The sequence below is a fragment of the Dermacentor variabilis genome, chromosome 4 (assembly GCF_050947875.1).
Source record: "Dermacentor variabilis isolate Ectoservices chromosome 4, ASM5094787v1, whole genome shotgun sequence".
In the NCBI taxonomy this organism is placed as follows: Eukaryota; Metazoa; Arthropoda; class Arachnida; order Ixodida; family Ixodidae; genus Dermacentor; species Dermacentor variabilis.
The window spans coordinates 149261069-149286346 of record NC_134571.1 but is presented as its reverse complement, the minus strand read 5'-3'; the positions used below and the strand labels follow the sequence as shown (position 1 = coordinate 149286346).

Here is a 25278-nt window from a genome sequence, read left to right as displayed (position 1 = left end):
CCATATTTTGTCTGTAGAGTTTTTGTGCGAGCTTGGCGACGATCGGCATGATGTTTTGGGTGCATGCTTCTGGGGATAGGGGCTACCTTGGTGTGCTCCCAGAAGGTGGGGGCCAGATGGATTGCTTTTTCGTGGCCTTTGCCGTATGTGGAGTAGCCTAGGCGCGCTAGGACTGTTCTTCGGCCCATTGGTGAATGTAACCTCATGATCCCGCAAAGGTTTTGCAAGAGCTTGAACTGTTGCATCATGATCGTTGGGAGGCACAGTAAACAACATACTGTTCTATGTTGGAACTGAGAAATTATGTCATTTGTATTTGTTAGAAGACCACCTTTGGAGGATTAGATTGGAACTAGCGTGACGTTTCCCATTAACTAAAGCTTGACATGTTGGCTGCTCAGAGTGTAGAACACATCTGCTTCAACATCAAACTCGCACACGTCTGTAACGCAAGGCATCAGACTTTTGTAACTCACATTGAAGATTTTCTATATCATCTATGTAAATGCCAGGCATTTCGCATTCTATCTCATAGAGGCTATAAAGGCTCCAGAGTGTAAAATGTGGTCGAAAATTAGTTACAGGTTTTTCACCAATATTTGCGATATAGAACGAAACTGTGATGGTAATACAGGACAGTCCTCAGCAGAAGAGTGATGAAGAGCTACAAATCCGATCAAGGCGGGCATAAGAGCAACCTTCAATTCGTGTATAAGAGCAAGATCCCAGTTCCGACACTTCTATATGAATGAAGCCTGCTTTTTTTTCCATTACGTTAGACAAAAACTCACCAGTCCTGTCCCGCTGAGTCTTAGTCCCGCTTCTCTCTTTCGGATCGCATAGACAATCGAAGTGTGTTAGGTACACAAGGCAGTGTTCACAGTACATTAGGCTAGACCCCAACCGTATCAATTAAAATACTTTTAGCAGCGCCATTAAATGCATAGAGGGAGACTATTCGCAATAGCACACCCTGCAACTCAAAATTGCAACCTAATATTGACCTTCAGTGCCTACATGGTAACTAAATGCTGAAGAAAGCAGGCTCACTTTCAGAAAGGAAAGACACGCGGATAAACCGAGAGCGTGTGAAGCGCAGACATTATAGTCAAGGAGGAAAGGTCGCAATGCCCTTGCTGTCGCGTCATCCCTGTCACTCTTCGTCTCTTGCACGGCAACGAAATATGCGTACTTACTAGCTAAAAGCCGCTAAAGCTGTGCCTGTTTCTGCAAAGACCAAGGACATCGTTCTTTCTCAGTTGCGAAGAGAAGTTTCTGAGGCAGCGCAGTGCTGACTACCCACTAAACGCACCTAATGATCCATCTGGTCGGCCCTTGAGGGCAACGGGGAGGCTTCCTCCGAAACCCCAGCAGACCTCCTTACCCACGATCGCCCGCACTTTACGGAGTGTTATGATGTTTTACGGCGACGTGCTTTTCTTGTGGTATTGGTCGTGTCACTGTCCGCGCTTGATTCCGACCTGTTAGTCGCACGGCGCTTGGGAATTGATGTATCCCGGCTCTTCGTCTGTCCTCTACCAGCGTAAGGCACGTGGTGAGATGTTTCGGTGTAACAGATGAGTCAACAGCGACTGCCTCATTCGCTTGCTGAATAGAAACTGGCTTTGTGGTTATTGGTGCTTCGTTGTGTTGTTGCTTCGATCGATCATCTGTTTGTTCGTTACCTTCATTTTCCTCGTGCAGTTCTGCTGTACCATTGTCTAACATCTAGAGGGTATTTGCTGATACATCTTGTCTCCACGGCAGATGGAGCGTCTCCGGTTGCATCGAGAACCTCCGTGACATTGATTATGCGATCTTGAAAGCTTTCATCTGGAGACCATGTTCTATGTTGTAACTTATCAGTGTATTTTACGACACATTCTTCAGCTTTGTACCCAAATCGCCGGCAGGCTTTGCAACGTGGGGCTCTGTAGTTGCGCCCAATGTGCCCAACCTTGCTACAGCAAAGACAAAGCAGAGGCCTGCCTGGTATCAATACAAGGCTCTCCACTTCGGAGACAGGTATGGCTTATGTGGAACGTCACCCACGCAAACTACATCGGCAAAACCCAATACCAAATCACAATTAAGGGTACGCATTTCTTACATCTCCGGTGCTCTCGAGCTCTCTGCTGATATAGGTTTCACTTTTCCGTAAGCCTGGAGCGCATCACGAATGTAAGCGCCTTCCAAACGCTGAGGAAGCCAAAAAGCTTCATTTCAACTTCTGTGGCCTCATCATCAATGCCGACGCAGCGTCTCCCTTTCGCTGATATTTCCCCGCACGTCACTAGCAATGATTTTGTCATTGATAATTTGCACATCGCCATCCACATGTGCGACATCTGAAATCGACCGATGGGACTTATTTCTTTCAAGTCAATAACATTCCGAAGGGCGTCTCTGAAGTGTTGGGCTTTGTATGGTCGACCACCAAAGTCAGCATACAGGAAAACAGAGAAGTGCACAACCGAATTACCGCCTGGAAGATAAGGTAGCGATGTATGGTATTCATTGCTTCTGCCTTAAGCCTGAGAGCACCTCAGCCAGGGGCCGATAAATCCTTCGAAGCAAAGAACATGAAAATATAGATCATTCGGAACGCCATCTTATTCTTTCTCCCCTGGTATGTGGCGTTTTGGGAATAATTTACTATGTCAACAGGTCGGTGTAGTTTCAGTTAGTGATTATATGTCGCGTACAGCCATTCCCCGCTACGAAATATTCTGCTTGCATCAGAAAGAAAAAGCTGTCCGTATTGAATAGTATGCCTTGAAGTGCCACGATATTCACTTACAATTGGTATTTCAACTTAGAGAAAAGCCTTAAATTTACCGCCGACCTGATACACTGTGCAGGCTGTCCATGATACACGGAAGCAGCTATTTGATGTCTAAAATATGTCTTGAACGGATAATTCAAAAGGCTAGTAGCTGTCTTCATCAAGACACGTAGTAACAGTGGGCGTCTAAAAGTACTTCAGTAAGTCCTGCTAACGCTACGCTAAAATTGGGCTAAGGCACATCTTGACAAAATAACAGAAGACTTTTATTAGAGATTCCCTAAAAGGTTTATGGGAGCATTTAGAGTTACACCAGGATTGTCTGCAGTTACAATATTTTCTTTTAAATGAGACAAATACATCACAAAAAAATTCTATTGGCGAATAGACTGACCCAGAGGTAGTTTTTTCAAATGTGAGCCATGGGAATCACACCACCTTATTGGTGGACTGCTGCATTTCCAGACCAATCCACTCAATGCTGCCTGTCACATTTATTTTGCAAATGAAGCAAGATCAATATTGTGTGCCGATATCGTGCCAATTTGCCCCCATTTAATGAAACATGGATGTCATCTCGGCGTCAAACACGTCATTGTTGACAAAACATTGCCCTGTTGGGTCTACAGCCAACTGAAATAGTTTCTAGCAGAGAAGATATGCTATAGTTCAGGCAGACATAACATCCTGGTTTCAGTTATAGGCGGCAGGATAGCACGGCACACGTAAACGAAACACAATGCTGTCCTACAATGAATCCTTAAAAAATAAGCGATGGTTCACATCGGGAAAAAGGCCCTGCGCAGCCCTCTATCCGGCAATATAAATGTTTTTTTTTCTGATGTACGTGCCTCGCTTAGGAGTAAATTGTAAGTTACTTTCTGGATGCCCCTTGTGATGTATTGCCACATTCTTGCCTAGCACCAAGCACAAATAATGGAGAGTTCTTCGGTAGACCACACATCAGTGAATTTCTTGCGAATTGCACTTCACCGAAACTGAAAGATAAATCAGAATATGCCGTTATTTTTTGCACGCGCTATAAGATCAGCTTTTCATGCAGGGAAGTTCAGTGCCTAAAACATGATTGCAATCTGAAATGCTGAAAGGCGTCTAGTTCACACCACATGTGACACAGCCGAATATTATTACTGCATAAATTAGAAAATATGCAGAACCCGTGATTAACAAGAGTGAGAAATAGCAGCAGAGGGGGCCATTTATCTATCTTGCAGATGCTTGCTGCCGCAGCCAGAGCATACTAGCCTTCACAAGAGAGCACGTGCTGCCTATAAAAGCTTGCTGTCGCAGGTCACACGTGACGGTTCTTGTAGACGTAGGCAAGCAAACTCTGCACAGAAATGGAAGACAGGCGAGGGAGGAAATTAGATTGTGCAAATCGAAACTGCAGTTTGCAGTATGTGCCAAGCAAGAAGTTTCGCTCACATTAAAAATAAATTTAAGCACTCTTTTCGCTTACAAGTGCGGGGCTCCTATGGCATGCATGCGATTATGTTTAAATTTAGTAGTATATTTCCTGGTATATCGTTAATAAAATGCAGAGCAGGGTCAGACGGATAACAGCCTTGAAAGCAATATCTAATGTTTCGTTGCTATAAAGGCTTTATGAACTGGTCAAGCAAGTCTTAGAACCTCCCTGCATGATCTAATTAGTTTAAGATAGTTAGTTATTCGTTCTGCAGGTAAATGATCTGCTATCTTGTTTTCGAAGGTAAAATCTAATTTTATATTGTTAAACCAAAGCAATTTCGGTATTTTGCATTGTCTAGCTGTCGCCTTTTTTTCATACTTAAACATGGCATTGTACGGGGTAAGAAGGTAGCATACAAAGGACAGCTGATGAAGTATCACAAAGCTATACTCTTGGGGCTGGTTAAATTACTTTTGTTGATACATTTTTATGTGACCCTATTTGGCTTAATGCAATACCTCACACCAATAAAGTGTCACTTTGGATGATGCGTCGCACAACATTGAAAGTATATCATGATGCTATCAAACCAGAACATTTCCCCCTGGCTTCGAAGTGTTAACATGCTGGTTGCACCGGAAAGTGCAAAATTGATTTCTAACAGTCGAAAATTCATCAGTGATTACATAGCCTCAGATAATCCTGAACATCTACATGGACTAGAAATTCAGAAGCCACTACACACAAAAGCTGTATTCAAGTAATCGTTTATGCTGGATAATTACCAACCTAGCGAAAGGTCAGACATGGCACGCTAATTAGAGGGCTATAAAAATAGGTGGCTAAATTCTGATAACACCTCTAATTGATATTATTGAAACAGATACAAAAAATAACACAAGTAAAATTAGAGTTATGAAAAAAATTATGCAAACACGTCTTCACACTGCATAAACTAACAGAATCATGCCTGTTCCACACGCACACGTGACAGCACAATCTCTATCTCAGACGCAGGCCCCTCCACACATAAGTGTGTGATGTCCTGACAATAAGGTTAAAAATGTCTGCTGAAACTACCTGAGGTGATTAATTCGGCAGGCTCCAGCCATCTGCCGATGGTGGTAGAGCCAAAATGAAGTTTATTCTTGTATGGAAGCCTCGCTCCCTGTTTCATCAATCCTAGCTGCAAAGCATACCTTCTGCAGCACACACAAAGATGTGAAATTAGACTCCTTGCTGATGCTGTACAGTAAATTTTTGTCAACGAATTAATCACAAAGGATATATCTTAGAAGGCAGAGCTCATCAAATACTTGCTTGAATACATTCCCGCATTAGGGAATCAAGGCGCAACGTACAGGGTTGAGGCTAATTTTTATTGAGTTAGGAAATACCCGTAAATTGTGACCTAAGAGAGTTCGTTTATTTGTGAGTTCTTTTATACTACTAGCTGCCTACAGTTAACTTTGAAAGGCTTAGGTAAACAAAGTCGTTGTAAAAGTGAAATGTGTGCAGAGGTGCTACGAAAAAGGGAATAATAGTGGCAGCTTACTAGGGATCAGTGCGAAAATGCCCGTTTGCAAGGGGCCACTAAGCTACTGTACGACTGTACTTGTCTTAACCAAATACAAAGCGCTGTGAAAACCAGAGAGGGTACGGCATACTGGCTTACACTGATTATAATGATGAGGGCCGGTCATCCAGATACCACCAAGAGACAAGACTCTTCTCGAACTATCTATACAGTGAAAAGAACAAAATATGAGAGCATCAGGTCCGCTGATAGACGTATCTTCAATTACAAATGAAACCACAGTCATTCGTTATCAAACAAGCAATCGTGATTGCAGTCCCAGATCGAGCACCTAAGAAACAAGTTTCTCAGCTTATTTATCACAAGTCACCAGTGCAATTTTTACTTCGGAACGGATTGTATTTGGCATTCTACAAAACAAGCGACAATTGCAGTAATCTTTTTGCTTTCCTATAAAATGCGATGGCTAGCTGTGTCACTAGCTGTATAGTCACACACTCGCGCGTACGCACGCAATGCTGTAGCCCACGCAAGAATAAAAGGCAAAAGATATGGCGAGTTCGGTCTCGTTTGTAATCAGGACAAACTCGTCCTCTTTAAGCGTGCTCTCTTCAGTTGTTTCGTGCTGCGTAAGCCACAAAGTGTATAAACAAACAGAACTCTCATATAAAAACAAGATTAAGAAACCGGCTGGGATAAAGAGCCCAAACATCAATAACTGTCTCGACTAACAGCTTAAAAGTTTGAGGCATCATTATCGAAAAACTAAGTGAAGAGTATTTCACTCACTGCAAAAAGTGCTATCCGAACGTGGGACGTAGAAAGGCGTATCGAGAACGAAGGTGGCGAACGCAAATCTCGGCATTGCTGTAGTATGCCGTCGGCGAAAACACACAGCACACTCGATGTCACACAGCATTGATATAAAACACATGGCAGACAGCGTCAGCACTGCCAAAGAATGACAGCTAATATCTAATAAATGTACAGCAGAGCTTACAATGGCAAAGAACTAACATAACGTACAAGTTCATGCCCGAGACAGGGCGTGCGTCAGCGTACTTGTTTTCCAACGTCCTACCTGCTAGTGTTTCCAGCGCAAAATAGGATTTCGACATGATATTCCGCTATTCGTGCATTTTCGGAAAACAGATCTAAAAAAAGTTCTTAAGTGAGACGTCTTGAATGCATTTAGCAAAATTTACTCTGGTCGGCAACACACCAAATATAGGCGTTTTTATTTTCCGCCTTAAAGACCAACTGCAACAAAATTTTGGACCACTGACAAAGCCTAATTCAATATAGCGCAGATATAGAAGATCGCTAAGGCAAAATATGACATTTTGTAGAGCTAGGGGAAATATCAAGATAAACATGAAATTGTAGCGACCTTTCATGCCGAAAATGAAAAAAAAGGTCCACCATTGGCTCCTGCCGGAAGTAATTCATGACGTAACGCCTACTACCTTGGCGTAACATCAGAGATAAGTCTGAACTACACGTACGCTTGCTGTTCATGGCGCTTCAAGATGTGCTATCTGGGTTTGACTAATTACCTTCGGCCACGCTGGTGCCGGCCGACGACAGCCGGCCCCACGTAGCACTACCGGAGAGTGGCCCACACGAGTGCAGCGCTCACTCCAGCAGTTGCGTGTAGCCGCGTCTGCTACGTAACGTAGATAGCGTAGCGGCCGCAGAGAACCGCGACGAGCCCGCTCGCCGTCGATACACTCGGACAACCGCATGCTCAAGCAGACGTTCTTGGGTGACGTAGCTTCAGGCACGTGTCGGCGCCAGCCAGCCTGAGTGCCCGGCAGCCATAGCGCGCTGAAAATTCTCGAATGCGGCCTGTTGCGACTTCCGCCATAGCAACAAGCACCTCATCACGCACTGCCTTCTTGGGTACTGTTTAAAACCTACTATCAAGACAAGCACACAGATGCTAGCCCAGCCGTAGCGCTAGATCGGTTTACACTGATTATTTACGCTTACCAGCCAAGACAAATTTCTGTTGCAGTTGGCCTTTGATGGCCACGAAGATTCCGCTGCGGACGATGGCAAAACGCATGTACCCAAAAGCGATCCTTCATCACGAAGTCTAATAAGTGTAAAGCGCAAACAGATACGGGATGAGAAAAAAAAACAAATACAAATGCTTGCTACCTTTCTAAGTGTAAACTTTGTTAATGCTGCCAAGCTTTCGCTTATCTTGGCAACGGATGAATTAAAAAAAATGACATTCACTTAACTATCCCTATGTGATTTGAACGCGAAAGCATTATGACTTCTCTGTATATTTCGTTACGTCCATGATACGTGGCGTCATTCATTGCGATGTGTCCTTCACAACTTCCACCTTAATCCACCTTCTTCTTCTATGTACCAACCTTAATGTACCTTTCTCTAATTTGGGCCAACAGTATTCCAGCGTTATAATCCACTTTAACGTCGCCGTCAGATGGCTACGACCTGACGTGTGCAGTGACACACGCACTATAGGCGCACCTTTACTAAGCCAAAACCGTGAAGCAGCCGTGACTCCGGGGAAGCGTGTCATTCTTCGTCGGCTTTCACATTCGTCAGACGCTGGAATCATGTGTTCTCTCAGAGCAGTATCGGCGGCCACAAGGCGCGGTCCTGCCGTTTCTGCTGAGGACTACAGGGTTAATCTGCTCCGACTGCCAACTGGAAACGCTTCCATCAACGCGGTGTTTCTGCATTGTGATGTGTCTGCCAGGCCATGCCGAGTCAACGACTTCGAAGAAATTAAGTGACGACAAGTAGTCAAGAATGTGGCATCGGTAGGTGCGTACCAGAGTAATCATGTCTGAGCTCTAACGAAATGTTCAAAGGCCGCGAAGCAAGTGCTCGTCGAAGTAAGGGAACTGCACATGAATATAAAAATGCCTTGTCATCGATTCCAACGACGGTCAGGTGGAAGATAAGCTTCACTGGCTTCCTTACCATATCAGTGACGACGCCATACGATAAGCAATGGATCCCTTTGGGAAAATTGAGGAAGTGAGGAGGGCCCCGTGGCTGACTGGAATATTCGAGGGAGCCAAAACCTCACGATGAACGTTGATTTTAAAAAGGAAACATGGATTTACTGCCGAAATGTTTCCGCATCAGGGCCCGTATTCATAAAACATTCTAACGCTAAAAGCGTTCGTGCCAGCCAATAGTGTTGTAGGACATCTTATTAGCGAAGGAGATCAGTCAATGAAAATCAGCACTTACGAAAAAAATTTTTGTGAATTCAGCCCTACATTCGTACAGGGCAGCAATACTCTTGTAATTGTGCCTGGAAGACCACCTCTGTGCCTACGATGCCGGAGATCGGGCCATATAAGAAGAGAATGCCGTATCCCGCGGTGTTCTGAATGCTCAAGTGTAGCCATGAAGCCCACGACTGCAAGAGAACATGCGCTACCATGACACAAGAAGGGCACAAAAACGACCATACCGAGGCGCTCATGGATGAAGGTCAAGCTGTAAGAACATTGTAGTCTCGTTACAATAACCTTTCTTCACGCGTACCTGAATTTGAAACACGAGCCACGGAAGAGAGAACTGAGAATGCCGATTCTCCGCTGAAGGCTGTGGCACTAGGTTTGCCTGCTGTGTCTGTAATAAAAACTAAAACTCCGGGGAAGCCGGAGGCTCCTTGTCCTTCAGTGTGAGTGGAGTAGCCAACAGGGGCTAATGTGATCTACCCATAAGCAGAACAAGAACGCTCAGAGATGTCACTGGTGTCTGAAGACGAAGTCGATGCTATAGAAGCAGACGCTTTGGACTATTTCACCTTACTCCATGCTGTCGACTTGGGAGCAGAAAGCCCCTAGACGCCAGCAGCATCTGAAGCCACAGACCTTCTCATGGAAGCGGGGATGCCAGAGACGTACCTATTCATCAAGGCATAGTCAGAAGACGCAGACACTATGGCTGCGATGATGCCTGGGCTTTGTGCGGGCGAGGATCGAGGCACGTCGGGGGGGACCGCAGAGACGAGAAGCGCGCTGCAAAAAGCCACACTGAGCGCGGCCATGAGAGGAGCTATGTTAAAGCGGCTCCTTGGATACTGACCGTTGGGAAATACCACAAGCGTTCCTTGTGAGCGGTGAAGATCACGCTTTAAAGGTATGCATGATCAGCTGGAGCAACAGCAGTTTTTTTTTTTTCAATATGACTTCTCTAATGCTAGCAAACTTTAACTGTGTGCGCTTAGTCGCGCGCAGGAGGAAGCAGTGGTTTTTGAACTACTCTTAGAAGAAAGTTTTGACACTGCATTTATTGAGTAAACTTTCATCCAGTGTGCAGCTGGAAGAGATAAGCGACGTCGCTCACTGTCATTACTCGTTCAATTTATCACCTCCTTGTGCAAAAAGAGTGGATGGACGACCATTTTCGTAAAGAAACACTCAACGGCACTAGTACACCCCGAGTGGGACAAGGGTCAAAACAGACGTTTGTGCAGTCCGGATTTCGTTTACCGGAATGAGCCATAGAAGCTCATTTTGTTTCATTCTCTGCCTAACGCATCGCTGCGAAACGAATTCTTTTCAGGCCTGAGGCACTATTTTGACTCACCGTGCCATACCATATTTGCTGGAGACTTAAATTGTATGTTATGGGCTTCTCATCGTTCGGAAATGCGATCTCCAGATACTAGCCCACCAGACCTCCGGAAGATTTTGTGCGACTATGACTTGCAGAATGTTACCTAAATTGAGCCAGGAAATAATGACGGTCTTACACATTCGCAAGACGACTGTCACTCAAGGCATGATTAGTTTGAGGTATCTAGCGACCTCTCCTCGTACAGAGTGCGTTATAAGGTGTAACCCGTCGTATTCTCAGATTATGCATTTGTCACAGCCATATTTGAAGAAAAGGGAAGAAGGAGGCGCAAGCATGGCTGTTGCGGAACCTGATTAAGAGTCTGCTGGATGACAAAGGGATATGCGACACCATTAGGAATCTAATCAAGGAAAGAACGAGTGGAGGAAACGTAGACGCCTTATTGCGGGAATGGTTAAAAGAAGAATGTATGTTGTTTCTGCTTGTGAAAGGACAGGAACATGCGCCACCAGAAAAAGCGAGAAGCTGACTATAATGCAAACTCTGAAAAATCTCATCGAAGCCTAAAACTGTCACCTAGATAGTTTTACCCAACATATCTCAGAGGGCAAAGGGCAGCTGGTGTCGATCCTGAAGGAGTACAAAAGGGCTATGATACGGTCTAGGACGAAATCACAACCGAGAAGAGAAAGCGCTCATGATTTTCAAGACGAAAAAAAAGGACAGCGGAGCAAGAAAAACAGAATAGGAGCGTTACAAAGCGGCAATAGCATTCTCATATCACAAAATGACAACGAGATTCGTTTTCTTCAAGCATACAAGGACGTCTTCGAGTGTGGAAGTGTTACATGCGACCGCAAACTCTTGCATAAATGTGCTTCAACGTTAAATTGCATGAATGACGAGACAAAATAGCAAATGGATGAGTGCATATGAGAGGACGAAATAGAATGGACCGTACGTAAATTAAAACCAAGAAAATAGCCAGAATTTCACATACTCCGCACTGCTTTTATAAGAAATTTTCCACGGAATGAGTGCCAATAGTACGCGACGTGCACGATAACAGTTGGAAACGAGGATTTCTGCCGCCATCTATGCGATGAGGTCTTGCTCTATTACCACATAAGAAGCAATCAAGACAAGTGCCTAGACGGAGCGATTTCCACCCCATTAGTCTTTTAACGACCGATTACAAAATTCCAGCTAAAATTATTGCTAGACTTTGCCCTCGGAGCAGTCATCGACAACCATCAATCATACAGCATTAAAGGACGCTGCATCAGCGATAATCTGCATGTCATGCAAATACTGTACGAAGCCACCTCCACTGATAGAGCATGGCTAGCGGTTTTGCAAGTGTATCTGAGCGAAGCTTTCGGCAGAGTAGCACATGCCTTTCACTTTACCTTGCTTAAGTCCTGTAAAATTGGGCACCGGCTTTTTAGCTATACAAGTGTCTGCTACGGACAACTACCGACACGACTGCTAATCAACGGGCAAACAACATCGACAATAGAGATTAATACGTCCGTTAGGCAAGGATGTCCCATTTCAGTAGTTCTTTTTGCTCTGTACTTGAAACCCCTGTGCGAACCACTCTGAAAACTAGCCACCTTTCTAAATGTGAAGTGGAAGTCGCAAATCATCAGCTACCTCGGTGTGTACTTCGATACTGCCAACCTCAAGAATGGGCAGAATACAATTAAAGTGACACTCTGGGTGAAATAGTACTACCGTGGCACGGGAGAACTGTTCCACTTATGAACAGAGCCCTCGGTGCAATACAGTGTTCTTCCAAGCTGTATGCTACTCAGAGCAGGTGATGCCCTCTTTACCAGCACACTTGACTCAAGTACACAAATTTGTTGCGATATTTATTTGGGAGTCACGTTTGAGGTCATGATGAGCAGTAATATATCTTTAAGTAAGGTCAAAGGAGGCCTAGGGCTCGTAAACGTAGAGGCAGAACTATTTCCAAAACCCAACTAATCATATCGTGCTCCATTCTTTCGAACGATTCGGCGGAGGGCACATGGTTGAGTGAATTGATGGTGCCCAAGGGGCCCCACGTGCACGCACCCTAAATTTTTGCAAGGACGTGGAGAATGCTTCTTTCAACAGCGTTTTTTCTCTAGAGTATCTAAAAATTGAAAACGAAGGAGGCTCTACTGGAAAACATTTAATATCGTATTCCCTCCATCTTGCGGTCTTGATATGGAAACCAACTGTCGTTTTCAAGCGTCTTGCAATGTATGCGGTAGAAACAGCGATTAATATTTTGTTTCTCAAGATGCATGTCGAAGTTTTACTTGTTGAAACATGGCTAAGTAACAAGGGTTTTTTTTGTGCCGTGGTCAACGCACTGCAGGCTCTGCCCCTATCGTGAATCGTTGCAACACCCCTTTTTTTTTCAAGTGCAGAATACTTTTGGCAAAACGTACGAATCGTGCTTGATATGCGGATGCACAGAAAAAGGGAAGATGTGAAGTTTCTAACAGGGTAACAGCAAACAAATACCACCAGTTATGAAACCCTGATGTTACTAGCGTTGTAGGCTATTTGGAGATCACGAATTGACTACGTCCTAGCTCTAAAAGACGCGAAACTGGCATGAACCCATATGTGTGATGCTCTTGAAAATACAAGTTCGCTGCTGGATGGCGAAGATGAGTTTAGCAAGAGGTGGAAAGCGTGGAAGAAGTGCCTGCAGCCAAGGCTGGTTTTTAAGTACAGGTGTGATCCTCTCTCTCTCTCTCTCTCTCTGTGTGTGTGTGTGTGTGTGTGTGCGCGTGTGTGTGTGTGTGTGCGTGTGCGTGTGCGTGTGCGTGTGTGTGCGTGTGTGTGTGTGTGTGTGTATGTGTGTGTGTGTGTGTGTGTGTGTGTGCGCGCGTGTGTGCGTGTGTGCGTGCGTGCGTGCGTGCGTGCGTGCGTGCGCGTGCGTGTGCGCGTGTGCGCGCGTGTGTGTGTGTGTGTGTGTGTGTGTGTGTGTGTGTGTGTGTGTGTGTGTGTGTGTGTGTGTGTGTGTGTGTGTGTGTGTGTGTGTGTGTGTGTGTGTGTGTGTGTGTGTGTGTGTGTGTGTGTGTGTGTGTGTGTGTGTGTGTGTGTGTGTGTGTGCTGCGAAGCCTCTGAAAAACGCTTCATTGTATGGTACTTGCTATGTTAGGTTAAAAAAATTGATGAGAAACATACTTTTAGGGGAAGCATGCGTGCCTCGCACCCAATCCCAGCATTTGTTGACGTATTTATACTTCTTGCGCAGTTGGCCGTATTTTTCCAACCATCGTTTAACATGCCTGATTTTTTTTGCTTCAGGAGATTTCTAGTGTATTTGCATTAAAATTAAACAATCGCAAACACTATTTTTCTCTCTGTTCACTCTCTGTTCTCTTTAGAAAGCAGTCATATTAGAGTTATTATAAGTAGGTAAAGGTACTTCACTCGCGTGAGCAGTAATCCTTGAGATAGTTACTCGGGTTAGCTTCCCACGCTGAGCGTGCCGCGCTCGCCACGCACTTGCTTTTGCTTTTCCTAGTCTCCAGAGCCGCTCGAGTCCACTCGATTCAAACTACACAATGTCCGCGCAACCTTGAGCGATCGGAACGCACGTGATCTGCGCCTGGCTGCCTGAAAAAGGGGCTTTGTTCCGGCCACAGAACTCCATGTCTCAGTAAAGTGCCTGGTGTAGTCTCGTGCGGACGCCATCCTCTCGGTGAGCGCACAGAATATCTTATATTCCCTCATCTTTATAATGTTCCATACTTAGAAGCATTTCTCTCGCAAACTAGACTTCGTTCAAGGAAATTTTCCATGTCTCAACAATTCCTCTTGTCGTATTCGAGTGCTGATTGCCATGTTATCTGTGGTTAACGTAACCTTTTCTCAAGTCACTAAATTTATAAAAGAAGTTTTTCGCGTGCATATGCCTTCCAACCACAAAAATCGATCATCGCGGACAATACGAACCTCGTTCCACGTAAGTACGACGCTCTGGACAGGAGCTATGGCGCTTCAATGTAACCTGGGGCCTGACAGACCAACCGACTGAGCTATCTCTCCAGGCAACATCCAAGGCTCACCAGTTCAAATCCCGGGTTCGCTTCCCTTTTCTTTTCTTTCCCCCCTTTTTAATATTTCGTTTCCTTTAGTTTATCACTGTACGGGGACTCTAAAAAATCTCCTCTATTATCTATGGCCACACATGTGCAGGACATAAATACCAGGTTTCTCCAGTTGAGCGTCATCCGTGCGGATTAACCAAGCTCAGATTGGTTCTTAGTTGAAATCAAGAAAAAGTAATGGGGGAGGGGGGGGGGGGCATGCGCAGGACATGTAATGAAGAGGGAAGATAACCGATGGTCATTAAAGGTTATGGATTGGATTCCAAGGGAAGGGAAGCGTAGCACAGGGCGGCAGAAAGTTAGGTGTGCGGATGACACTAAGAAGTTTGCAGGGAAAACATGGCAACAATTAGTACATGACCGGGTAGTTGGAGAAGTATGGGAGAGGCCATTGTCCTGCAGTGGGCGTAACCAGGCTGAGATTATGTTACTTTTTGCGCTGTTAGCCGTATTTTTCCAACCATTGTTTATCATGCCTGATTTTCTGCTTCAGAAGATTTCTAGTGCTTTCGCATTAAAGTGAAACACAGGTAAACACTCTTTTAAGATCATCAACAACAGTTTCAACCTCGGTGCCTCCCCTCCGAAACTTGTGAACATTGGGCACATTCATTACGTTATGAATGTGAACGTTATGCTACGGCGTAGTTCACAAAATGGTATTACTGACATGCTCGTATCTGTCTTGCTTTTTTTTCAGGTATGACATAACCTGTTCCGAAGGAGGTGGCACAGGAATGGTCTTTCCTAACGGTAGTTGGACTGGCCTGGTTGGAGACGTCTACAGAAATGTGCGGAAAATGATGCTCTGGCTACAATAGTAGTGATTGATAAAAGGTCCCCCGTTTCTGATAAAACGTTTTTTAAAGCTAAATACCACAGCCACGATGGAGCAGATCAACTGCATGGTCGAACTTTGAGTTGTTAGCGAGACCGTGAGAGAAATGTCTCTGTTTTTAAGTTACCCTGTCACACTGTCTTATCGCACATACCTTGATAATCCGCTTAAGCTGGGGAATCGAAGCGAAGTGGCCAAACATTCCCGCTAAAGGTTTTCATAATTGTTATGCAAAATATTGTACCACATTATGCGTACTATAAAAGGGGTGCCCACAAAACTCCTAGGAGTTGTACAGCTGGTCCAAAGACCAGGTTTTCTGTTTAATTAGGCGTCTGAAGGAAGAAAAAAATTGACCCGACCCTGCGAAAGTGGATGACCAGCGAAGCTGCTTGAAAACCATTCAAATGCCCTCGATAGGGATATGAAACGTTTCGTTGTTCTACCTATCGTTAGCACGACACCGTTGTCGAGAATTACGGTTTTCCACTTTTCAGTGCTCCTCGTATTCACACTGCTCTACGCGATTCTTAGCTTTGCGTTGTTTAACCATAGCGGTCTTGCAATGAACTGAATGAGTTACTAGGCAGGGGTGCTATAACCTAAATCTATTCCAAACTTTTCTATTTCATTTCTGCAACCAGCCCTCCGCGATTTGTCAAGAAGTTTTCTAGACCACCCCCACTTCACCTGTCTGTCATGCGACGTCACGAAAACCGCAATAGCTCCCAATCTGATATGACGTCTACACAATGATTATGCATGATTTGGCCGAACAAAAGAAAAATAGTTGTTTCTGATTCGACGCCTTTTTACAATTAGCCCTCTGCAATTGGTCAAATGTTTTCGGGCTGCACCCTCTTCACCTGCCGGTCTCGCGACGTCACAAAACCGCAAAATCTCACCACGTCCACGTGACGTCAACGCGTTAAAGATTCAATAAGCGCCGAACAAAACGGAATTTTCTACTGAATAGCCGCAGGCTGCCCCGTTCCGAAAGGAGTAAGAGATGACTGCCACCGATCGCTCAGGCACTGGCTATCTCGCACCTGCTGGAGAGCACGCGTTTATTTGCGTACAATAACGCTTTTTGCGTGACCCTGTAACGTTGTCGAGCACCTTCGACACGTTGACGACCTCGCTCTGCCAACTCTTCTTTGACGAGGATCCGTCTTAGCTGCAGTCTTAACCTTCCGCTGCATGCGATTTTCCATGAGCCACCACAAGCTAGTAAGGGAAAGTGGACCGATCGCAGACGCCGGCACCACCCTGTTCATCCGGTTATCGATTTTCAGTGCACTGGCTCTGCCCCGTCGAATCCCTCTCTACTTGAGCGTGCTATTCGCCTCTTGTCAGCCAATTAGATAAGACAAGCCGCTCAGTATAGGTAATGTTATTCGTTTTTTAAGCAAACAAAAGCAACCTCCCATAAACGAGGAGAACATTTGATTAGTCTTTTCAGACAACCCTGCGGGCAACCACCCGGTGATTGCGTCGGCCGTTACGCTAATTTGACGTCAGGAGATTGGAATAAAAACGTATTGGAATATTTTTACGTTATATGGCCCCAGGTCTTCCTTATTTATAGGAAGTATGGTGCCGCTCACTGATTCGTATGCTATTGTTGTCCCTTTCCCACCCGAGCAGCTTATGCAAGCGTAATCTTTGCCGGGAAACACACGCGGGAAGAAGAAACGCATCTCCTATTGTTCACAGGCGCCTTTTCATTCAACATGCGGTCTTGACGGTTGTTCTGTGCTTTTCTTTATTGAAATGAATACTTAGCTGTTTCTTGTATGTCTGATTCCAAAGGACATATGCACCTTTTTTCGTTCCTTTCATTATGTGCTTTTGCTGACGGACACGAAATACCCCGACCAGCAAGAGGCTAACAGCTTCGCTGCGAAAGAAAAATTTCGCAACAGTACAAATCTCTTGCGCTTTCATTGATTGAGGGATGCACTTATGAAAAAGCGAAGGACTGTTTTGTACCAGCCTCTTTTGTTGTTTTAATATTAGATCTGTCAGTAATCTGACCTAAAAATATGCAGCAGTATACGAAAAGGAAAGCGACACCTTATGACTACGATTTTGTTGACCGCACTGGGTACGCTCTTTTCTGTTAGGTGGTTTTTGCTGCTGGACATACGATATTTACTTCATAATTTTTGTAACGCAATACGTGAGCATGGCGCCAAATACAATATTTTACTGGCATATTGATTGTAGGTAAGCAATTCTCACTGAGTTCATTCAATTGAAGTGAAGCATATTCCGAAGTGCAGCATTTTCTGGCATTCTAATGAAATATGGTGGAATACCAGAGCTTGCAAATTGTATCTACGTACGTGTTATTTAACTGTAAGAAGTGGACAAATACTGCGAAGTTTATGTATTAAGAAGATATGACATTATATATTACAACAGAATATCGTTCTTGTAAACTCATCAACGAGTGCATTCGGGCTAGCTGCTAGCAATGAATGACATTTTCGTGCGTTTGTATTGACACCATGGATTTAGGTGGAAAAGCACATCGTTTTCATCAAAACGATGCGATTCTTGGCATTTATATAAATGGATCTAAGAATGTGCCAGTGCAACGTCGTCAAAATGTGGGGCATTGGCAATTTCACGCGCTATGTTTTCGGCTGCTGCGCGAATATTCTTTCTTCCTGATGGTATGTGGCCTGACAAGCCACATTCAAGATGGCAGAGTGCAGTCGCATGAAGCACATGCTGATCACGATAACGAAATGACCTTCCTTGAAGGCGGCGCCCGTTAGCTCTCCTATGGATACAAGTACTGAAGTCTAAAGCACTCCATTAGTCGATATTTACTTATAATCTGCGACCGTCAGTGAATGTATAAGCAATCCTTGCTCACAATATAATTGCCTCTTTTTTATCTGTATTCCTCCTGTACTGCAGAGGGCAGACCTGGCACTCGGTCCCATGAGTATCACCTACGATCGCATCCACGTCGTGACCTTCCCTCCACAGATCATCACGGAATACCTCACCATCCTGGCAGGATTGCCGGACCGAGTGGAAGCCAACGCCTTCGGAAACCTGATGGTGTTTCAGTGGCAGGTGACACCGAAAATTTGGCGGAGTAGAAAATCACAATGAATTATGCGAATGGTTTTGTGCTCGAATAGGGACCGGATTGACGCAGTCATACAGGCTGCACGAGAACAAACACTTGAGATAATTTTTGAGCGCTAAATAGAAATGTTTTTTGTGCACATGCAAATACTAGGCCTAACGTTTCTCTGTCTTAGTTTTCGTTAGAGTTATTATCTTATCTTGACAAGATATCGGTGTAGAAACAAAAACAGACATTGTTCTTTTACTATTCTATTTGCTAAGCTGACATACAATGAAATTGCAGATGAATAATCGAAGAAATTAGAAATCAATATAAGAAATGAATGAAAACACCTACCTTGCGTTGAGGAGCAGAACACGAAGATATCGGCTCAGATCTTGAGTCAGATGTACATTGGCTAAGAAATCTGCGCATTCTTTAGGCGGCCTCTTTCAGTACTTTCCTCCTGGTTAGAAAGCATCCACAAATATTCCATATACGGACAGTAGGTGCCACTGGAGTCATGCGCAAGGGGATCGGCAATGAAGTGCTCCGCTGGGATAATGAATAGCGCAAATGAGCGCGATCATGCGAAGCTTTTGCCATGTAAAGAGCATAATAAACATTTATTTGAGCATGCTTGCTGTATAAACATACGATAATTTTTCCCTGAAAATGTGGGAGTTTCTTCCGGAAGGCGACGCATTCATAGCAACAACAATGTGCTCGATCGCTACACCAACCTAAGTGGATTTAGGCCCTACAAATTGCAGTAAACGTTGGCTTACTAATTAAATTAGCAACCATGACGTGACGCGCTGTGGCAAACACGAAAACACCTCACTATACGACCGCGCACACTGCCGTCACAACACTGGCGTGAGGAAGAGCGCTGGCGTCAAGCAGCGAATGCTTCGGGCTTCCGCTCGTTTCCACGCATGCCTGGCACTTGAGATTAGCTACCTCCAAGTTCAACACTAGAGTCGCGGGAAGACGACGAACGTGAAGCAACCCGCTATGTCGGCTCACCCACCTTTGCACCCACCGCGGATTACCTCCAAGATATGGCACGGTCCGCGTATATGCTCAGCCGCCTGGACAACCATGCGCAGCCATAGCTGGGGTAGAAGAGATGCGCTCTCACCTGCCTCCTGCCCTCCATAGCGCGAGTTAGAGTCGTTATTAGGGTTGACCACCCATTTCTTCTAACCCTCGCACGCTGCCCTGGCACCCACAGCAAATGGTGCGCGAGTCTCGAATTTATCGCACTTCGACTTTACATAAATGCTCATGGCAACTGCAGACTTCCCCGCGGGTGGCTGTACAATTTAGCTTAACAATTTAGCAATAACTATTTAGCAATGACAATTTAGCTACCGTGTGTTACGCATCTCTTAATGTTAGACGCCATAACGTTATGTGACGGACCAACCCGCCAAGTCGCATGGCTAACACAAAAAGGTCCCTTCAGCCCTGCCACGCAATACCGGCTCGCCAAGGCTTTTTCCGAACGGTCAAACTACTATAGCATGTCGCTGACCTCCCGTTGGCTCGAAAGCACAATGCAACGCACAATAAGCTTTCGTTGCATATGGCGAAGCAGCACCGAAAGTACGCATGCTTGGTCTAAGGACCAGGCCTCGAAGGGGCAGGCCTCGAAAACTCAATAAAATGACGTCTGCTTGAGTTCGATCGTCCACATTGCAGCGACACAGCATCTTTCTTCACTGTACACACGTATGCGCGAATAACATCTTCGGCATCAAATTTTATATTGACACATGCGAATATATTTCTACTCAAAAGTGAAGTAAACGGGCTATCGCTGCATAATGTTTCGATTCTACCTGTCTCTTAAGTCCCACGGCGGCCGGGAAACAAAACTGTACTCGCGGACATTTTGTGGCTATAAGTGGAAAGCCACGGAGGCGAAGTGCGCACAAGTTAGAGTGCTCCTGAAAAGAGTCCGGTGTTTTAATCCCCGTGAGTTCAAGCTGGTGAAAAGAAAACGTAAATATCTTATTAGCAACAGTTCAGTAAGACAGAACGTACCACTGAGTGTAAAGGTTTACTTATTTTGCTGCTTCTCCCTTCCGCGTCTGGGAAAACGTGAAACCGTTGCACAAGGAAGCCGCATTGATTCAGCGTCTGTTCCGAGAAAGCAAAAGCACTGTCAAACACTATCAGACTACTTGCCGCTGTAACACATCTGCAGCAGACACGCACCCGTAGCTTTCCCTTCATCGCCACAGAACGTTGTCCGCGTATATAGCATGCATTTTCTGTCGGCACCCTTGCAACAGGACCGATATGTAGTAATGTAACGAATATGAGGCGTTGTCGCTGTCACGAAGCCTCGTTGCCACCTCGCAGGGAAAAACGTACAGTCTGCTGAAATTGAAACGCCAACAGTAACAAACAGCAACGAACATATTTTAGGTGTTATTTCATGGCAGTTCCACGTGTATTTGCCGTCTACCCGCTTTCTATCATATTTGTAGTCCTTAGTGTACATTTTGGAGTCTTAATCAGGCCAAATTATAGAAGTGCAAGGGTGCTGTAACGTAAAGCTATTACAAACAGTCTCTCGTCCTTTACTGCTGTGAGCCCTCCACGATTGGGCAGAAAATATTTCTGCCACTCCCACTTTACCTGTCCTTAAGGCGACCTCACGAAAATCGTGATACTGCCCATGTCATATGACGTTTGCACACTGATTGCGCACGTTTAGACCGAATAAAAAGTTATTTACAATGCTACTACATGTTCAGCATTACGCTTCTGCTATTCGTGAAAAAGTATTGGGCGGCGCTCACTTCGCCTGTCTGTCACATGACGTCAGAAATACGCAACAAGGCACCATGTCATAATGACGCGTATACATTAAAGATGCAATAATATGCGGAACAAAGCTACATTATAGCGCGGCTCTTAGGAGCCCGTACCTGGGTTGAGCGTCGGAGTCCATCCGCGCAACCGCGCGAACGCGCTCGTGCAAATGCTCGAGCGTTCGTCGTCGTCGTTTTCCAGAGCTGGCTCTGATGCCGCTCATCACGTCAGTGTTTCCACAGTGCCTCTGCCTCTGCGAATGCATAACGGAACTGGCCCCACTGCCAGTTGATGCGGTGATTTCGGTCTTGAATTGTTTGCCAAAATATATTGGGAAGAGAAAACACGTATACAGCTGCGCTCAAGTTACGCATTAGAGGGTATCGTAATCGTCGGGCACCATTATTTTTAAACCTAAAGCTTTAATAACCTCGTCGAGCCGAGTTTCGCAGTCGCCGCACATTTGACCTTCATTCGATCGCTGCTGCGCTGCAGCCTTGGCAACGCATCACGTGACTCGACGCACCGATACGGGGCACTGTCGCGTGCGCTAGCGGCCTCCTGACCATGTGACTCACCGCGCGCCTGGCTAACAGGAGCGCTGCGCTCGCCTAGTCAGTGCGTTGCGCGGGAGCGGCAGTCTTTGTGCCGTCATCGCCAAGCAGCGCCTAACCACCCCCGCGAACATCGCCCTGCGAGCTGCTTCACTGGAGAGGGTCCGGAATACAACAGGCGTCGCACTGTCGAGATCAATGTAGCGACCGCGTTCGTGCCCTGTCCGTTTGTGCTTCGACGCAGCGCATTTTCATGGCGTCTCTTTACGTGTGTAGGACTTTCACTTTCCCTATGGTACAACAGCCGTCGCGCAGTCGACGATTTGCGTCTACCCAAGCCTAATCACAGTCATCTGTAGCCGCCGACCTAGGTACTGCCGTAATACCTGGCTTGACGATGATTGTATGCCTAAGTACAATAATTACAGCTAAATCAAAGGTTAACCAAGTGAAACCACGACAAGAGTTAGCTGAGCTAAGCCGCAGCCAATTTTTTGAATAGCCGGCAACTGCCACGTGCCTGAAGGAATAGAATATGGCTGCCCGCCGATCGCTCTGGCACTGGCTACTCGCAGCTTCCAGGTCGAATATTAAAGCGAAAGCCTTACTAGACGCGAACTTGCGATTTCTCTGTGGTGGTGCTCCGAGGAGGCACATGACGTCACACCGCGTTCCTCGTCACCCTGCGTTCCTCGTCATTGCGTTCGCCTCCGCTCGCTTCACCAGCTGCGTCGCATGCCTGATAACATGTCGGAGGATTGAAAAGGAGAGCTCGCGTGCGCCACAACCACAGTTGAGGCGGCAGTATGGACGGCGACAATTCTGATAAGCAGGAGGAGGCCTGGAATCTACATCTTAACGATATGAAGAGGAAACGAATCGCCCAGGAAACAGACGAACAGCGCCTCGAACGACTGGCTAAACGCCGCAACATAGCTAGACAACCAGACTAACGTGAACTTGCAATCAAGATTAACCAAGGCTAACCATGTTATGCCTTAGCTTTCGCTACGTATAACCTGGCATAGCTGATGATTGTACTTTCTCTTATTTACTTGTTCCGCTAACGGAACAAGTAAATCACGGACTACGGCACCACCATCATTAACGGTTAACTTTGACGGTGCTAGGTCGGCTCTATCGAAACCGTCTCCCCTTGGACATGCTGTTCGCCTCTTGTCATCCAATTAGATAACAAAAACCAGCCAAGGTACGTAATCGAACTCGCTTTGAAAGCAAACCAGAGTGAGCTCGTACAAACGAGGACAGCATTTCAGTAGGCTCTTGAAACAAGGTTGTAGCTCACGCCCCGATTACTGCGCCAGTGGTTACGTGAGTTTTGCGTCATGGAAAAAAAACATATTGAAATAGTTTGACGTTATAGGTCCCGCGTGTCCACTCAGAAAAAAAAACGCATTGGAATATTTCGCAAATTGTTGCAACACCACTCTTCGCATTTCAATTTTTGAGCAATGTTCCGAAATAGAATTTCAGAATGCCTGTTGTACCGGCAACATTCACGCACCGCTAATAGCAGTCATTCTTTGTGGAATAGTAGCCGAACGGAAAAACGCCTGCGGCATCCGTCTGCCATCGCGCTGTTGTTTTACTATCTAAAACTTTTTTACAATGTGCGGCTACACCACGGCGTGTTCACTGTAGGCGCTACTTGAAACTCTCCCATTATATTAGGCAGGAGCCCGATCATCAAAAAGTACCTAGTTAAGAATTTTTATTGTAGTTATGAATTTCCTTAGAACAACATAGGTGAGAAAATTAGCGGCTAATAAAATAAAATTGAGATTCACAGTGATTTTATTTGAAGAGACAATATATATATAAAGGAGAATGGTTTCAATATATAAAGCGCGCGTTACTGTTCTAAAAAGGCTGTCGATTACTGATTTAAAATTAACGATAGAAGTTCCATGCCGAGTAAGTATATTCCAATCTTTGACATACAAGAGTTTGGCAAGGGAGATATTTGATAGAAGAAGGTGACCTTGAGAAATAGCGCCGTATGTGTCTAAGCACATGGCAATCAGATATATCTAAGCGCATTTTGTATCTCATGTAACCACATTTGGCACGTACCTGAGCACATCATGGTCAACTTAAGCAAACTACATTTGCCAAGTAAAGTTACTAAATATATGCATTCTAAGAAAGTTACACGATCTGACTTCTTCGAGGCGACAGTCATGAATATAAGAGTTACAATCATTTGTTTCTTGATGATCACTCTAAGCGAAGTACTTTACATTTTTGTTGCTTTTTTTACAAGTTAGTGTGCTACACCAAACTGTTACTGCAGTTTGGTACTTTTGAAATAGTGCTTTCTGAGCACTAAATGAAACAACTCTGGAATTACGCAGTCAACGGCGAACACATGATATAATGAACTCATTGATGCTTAAATATATAACTACAGGGAATTGCAGAGGTCTGAGTACAGACCTTCAAGAGACACCAGATTCCACTGCATGACGCGAAAAAGCTGTCTAGTTTGCTGCTACATACCGATTTCTGTTAGACAAAAGTAGTATTTCTAGGCACGAATGCTAGTGTCTATACTTTATCATCGGAGTTTCAAGCGAAGAAATGGGTGCAAAACGAAATCGAATGCATTCATTGCTTTTCTTCTCAAGTTTTGGCGCGTCTATTGGGTTGGTTTTCACCGACTCGAGGCCATGTACTATTAAATTGGGTCCATCCCAGCATGAACGCAATCCACAGTCGCGTAGATCACATGGGTAGCGTGACTGTCTGCATTTTTGCGGCTTGCGGGGCAGGTATTTATTTGCTGTGTTGTGGAACGCGGTTAAACACACGAACTGCTACGTGCACCTCGCCTGATGCCGTAGAAGTCAAAAGAACTACGTGAACGGTTACTTGCATGTAATCAGAAAAGGAAAAAAAAAGCTTCAAGAACAGTATATCTCTTTGCATAGTACCTAATTGAAACGTTTCAATATAGCTTAGCTTAACGATGATACGAACAAATTCGTTGGATTTGCCGCAAGCTTATTAAAGTGCGCAAGAAGAATGACTAGGCCACTAACGATGCACTTACCCTAAATACTGACCCGGTCGTCGAAGCCCATCCTAAAGATTAGCGCCTCGCCAAACAGATCTGGTTAGTTTCACGATAGGCGAACCGCGTGGCCCTTGTCGTGTGGTCACCGTGGTGTAGTAATATTCAGCTCCTACTGCGGCTTCCTTAAAGAACTGCTTGCAGCATTCCTAAATATTTGAGAATTTAGTTTCCGTGCCCTTGCAAACCTGATTCAGTGAGCGCGTGCGTTTTGGGATTCTGCGGCGGCCCTTAAGTAAAATACCGAGATCGCGAACAGTCAAGGCTTAGCGTCATTCTAGCGACGTCAGGCGAGCTTTGACAGATTCTAATTCCGATCACCAGCATCAGAGCTCAGGCTGTTTCGTGCCGGGCCGTGATTCTGGTGGACACTTCGGCGACATACTAAAAGCGGTTTCAAATTTTCCTCTAATATT

General features: G+C 45.2%; 1 protein-coding gene across 1 annotated transcript in view; it reads left to right on the top strand.

Moving 5' to 3' along the window:
- The window catches only part of LOC142578393 (glutamate receptor ionotropic, kainate 1-like), an 81640-nt gene that overhangs the window by 18730 nt on the left and 37632 nt on the right, over positions 1 to 25278 (top strand). Inside the window, exons 4-6 of the mRNA XM_075687787.1 lie at positions 15157 to 15247; positions 18226 to 18409; positions 20759 to 20766. Of these exons, the coding sequence (XP_075543902.1) occupies positions 15157 to 15247; positions 18226 to 18409; positions 20759 to 20766 (283 nt within the window). The remainder of the gene's footprint in view (positions 1 to 15156; positions 15248 to 18225; positions 18410 to 20758; positions 20767 to 25278) is intronic.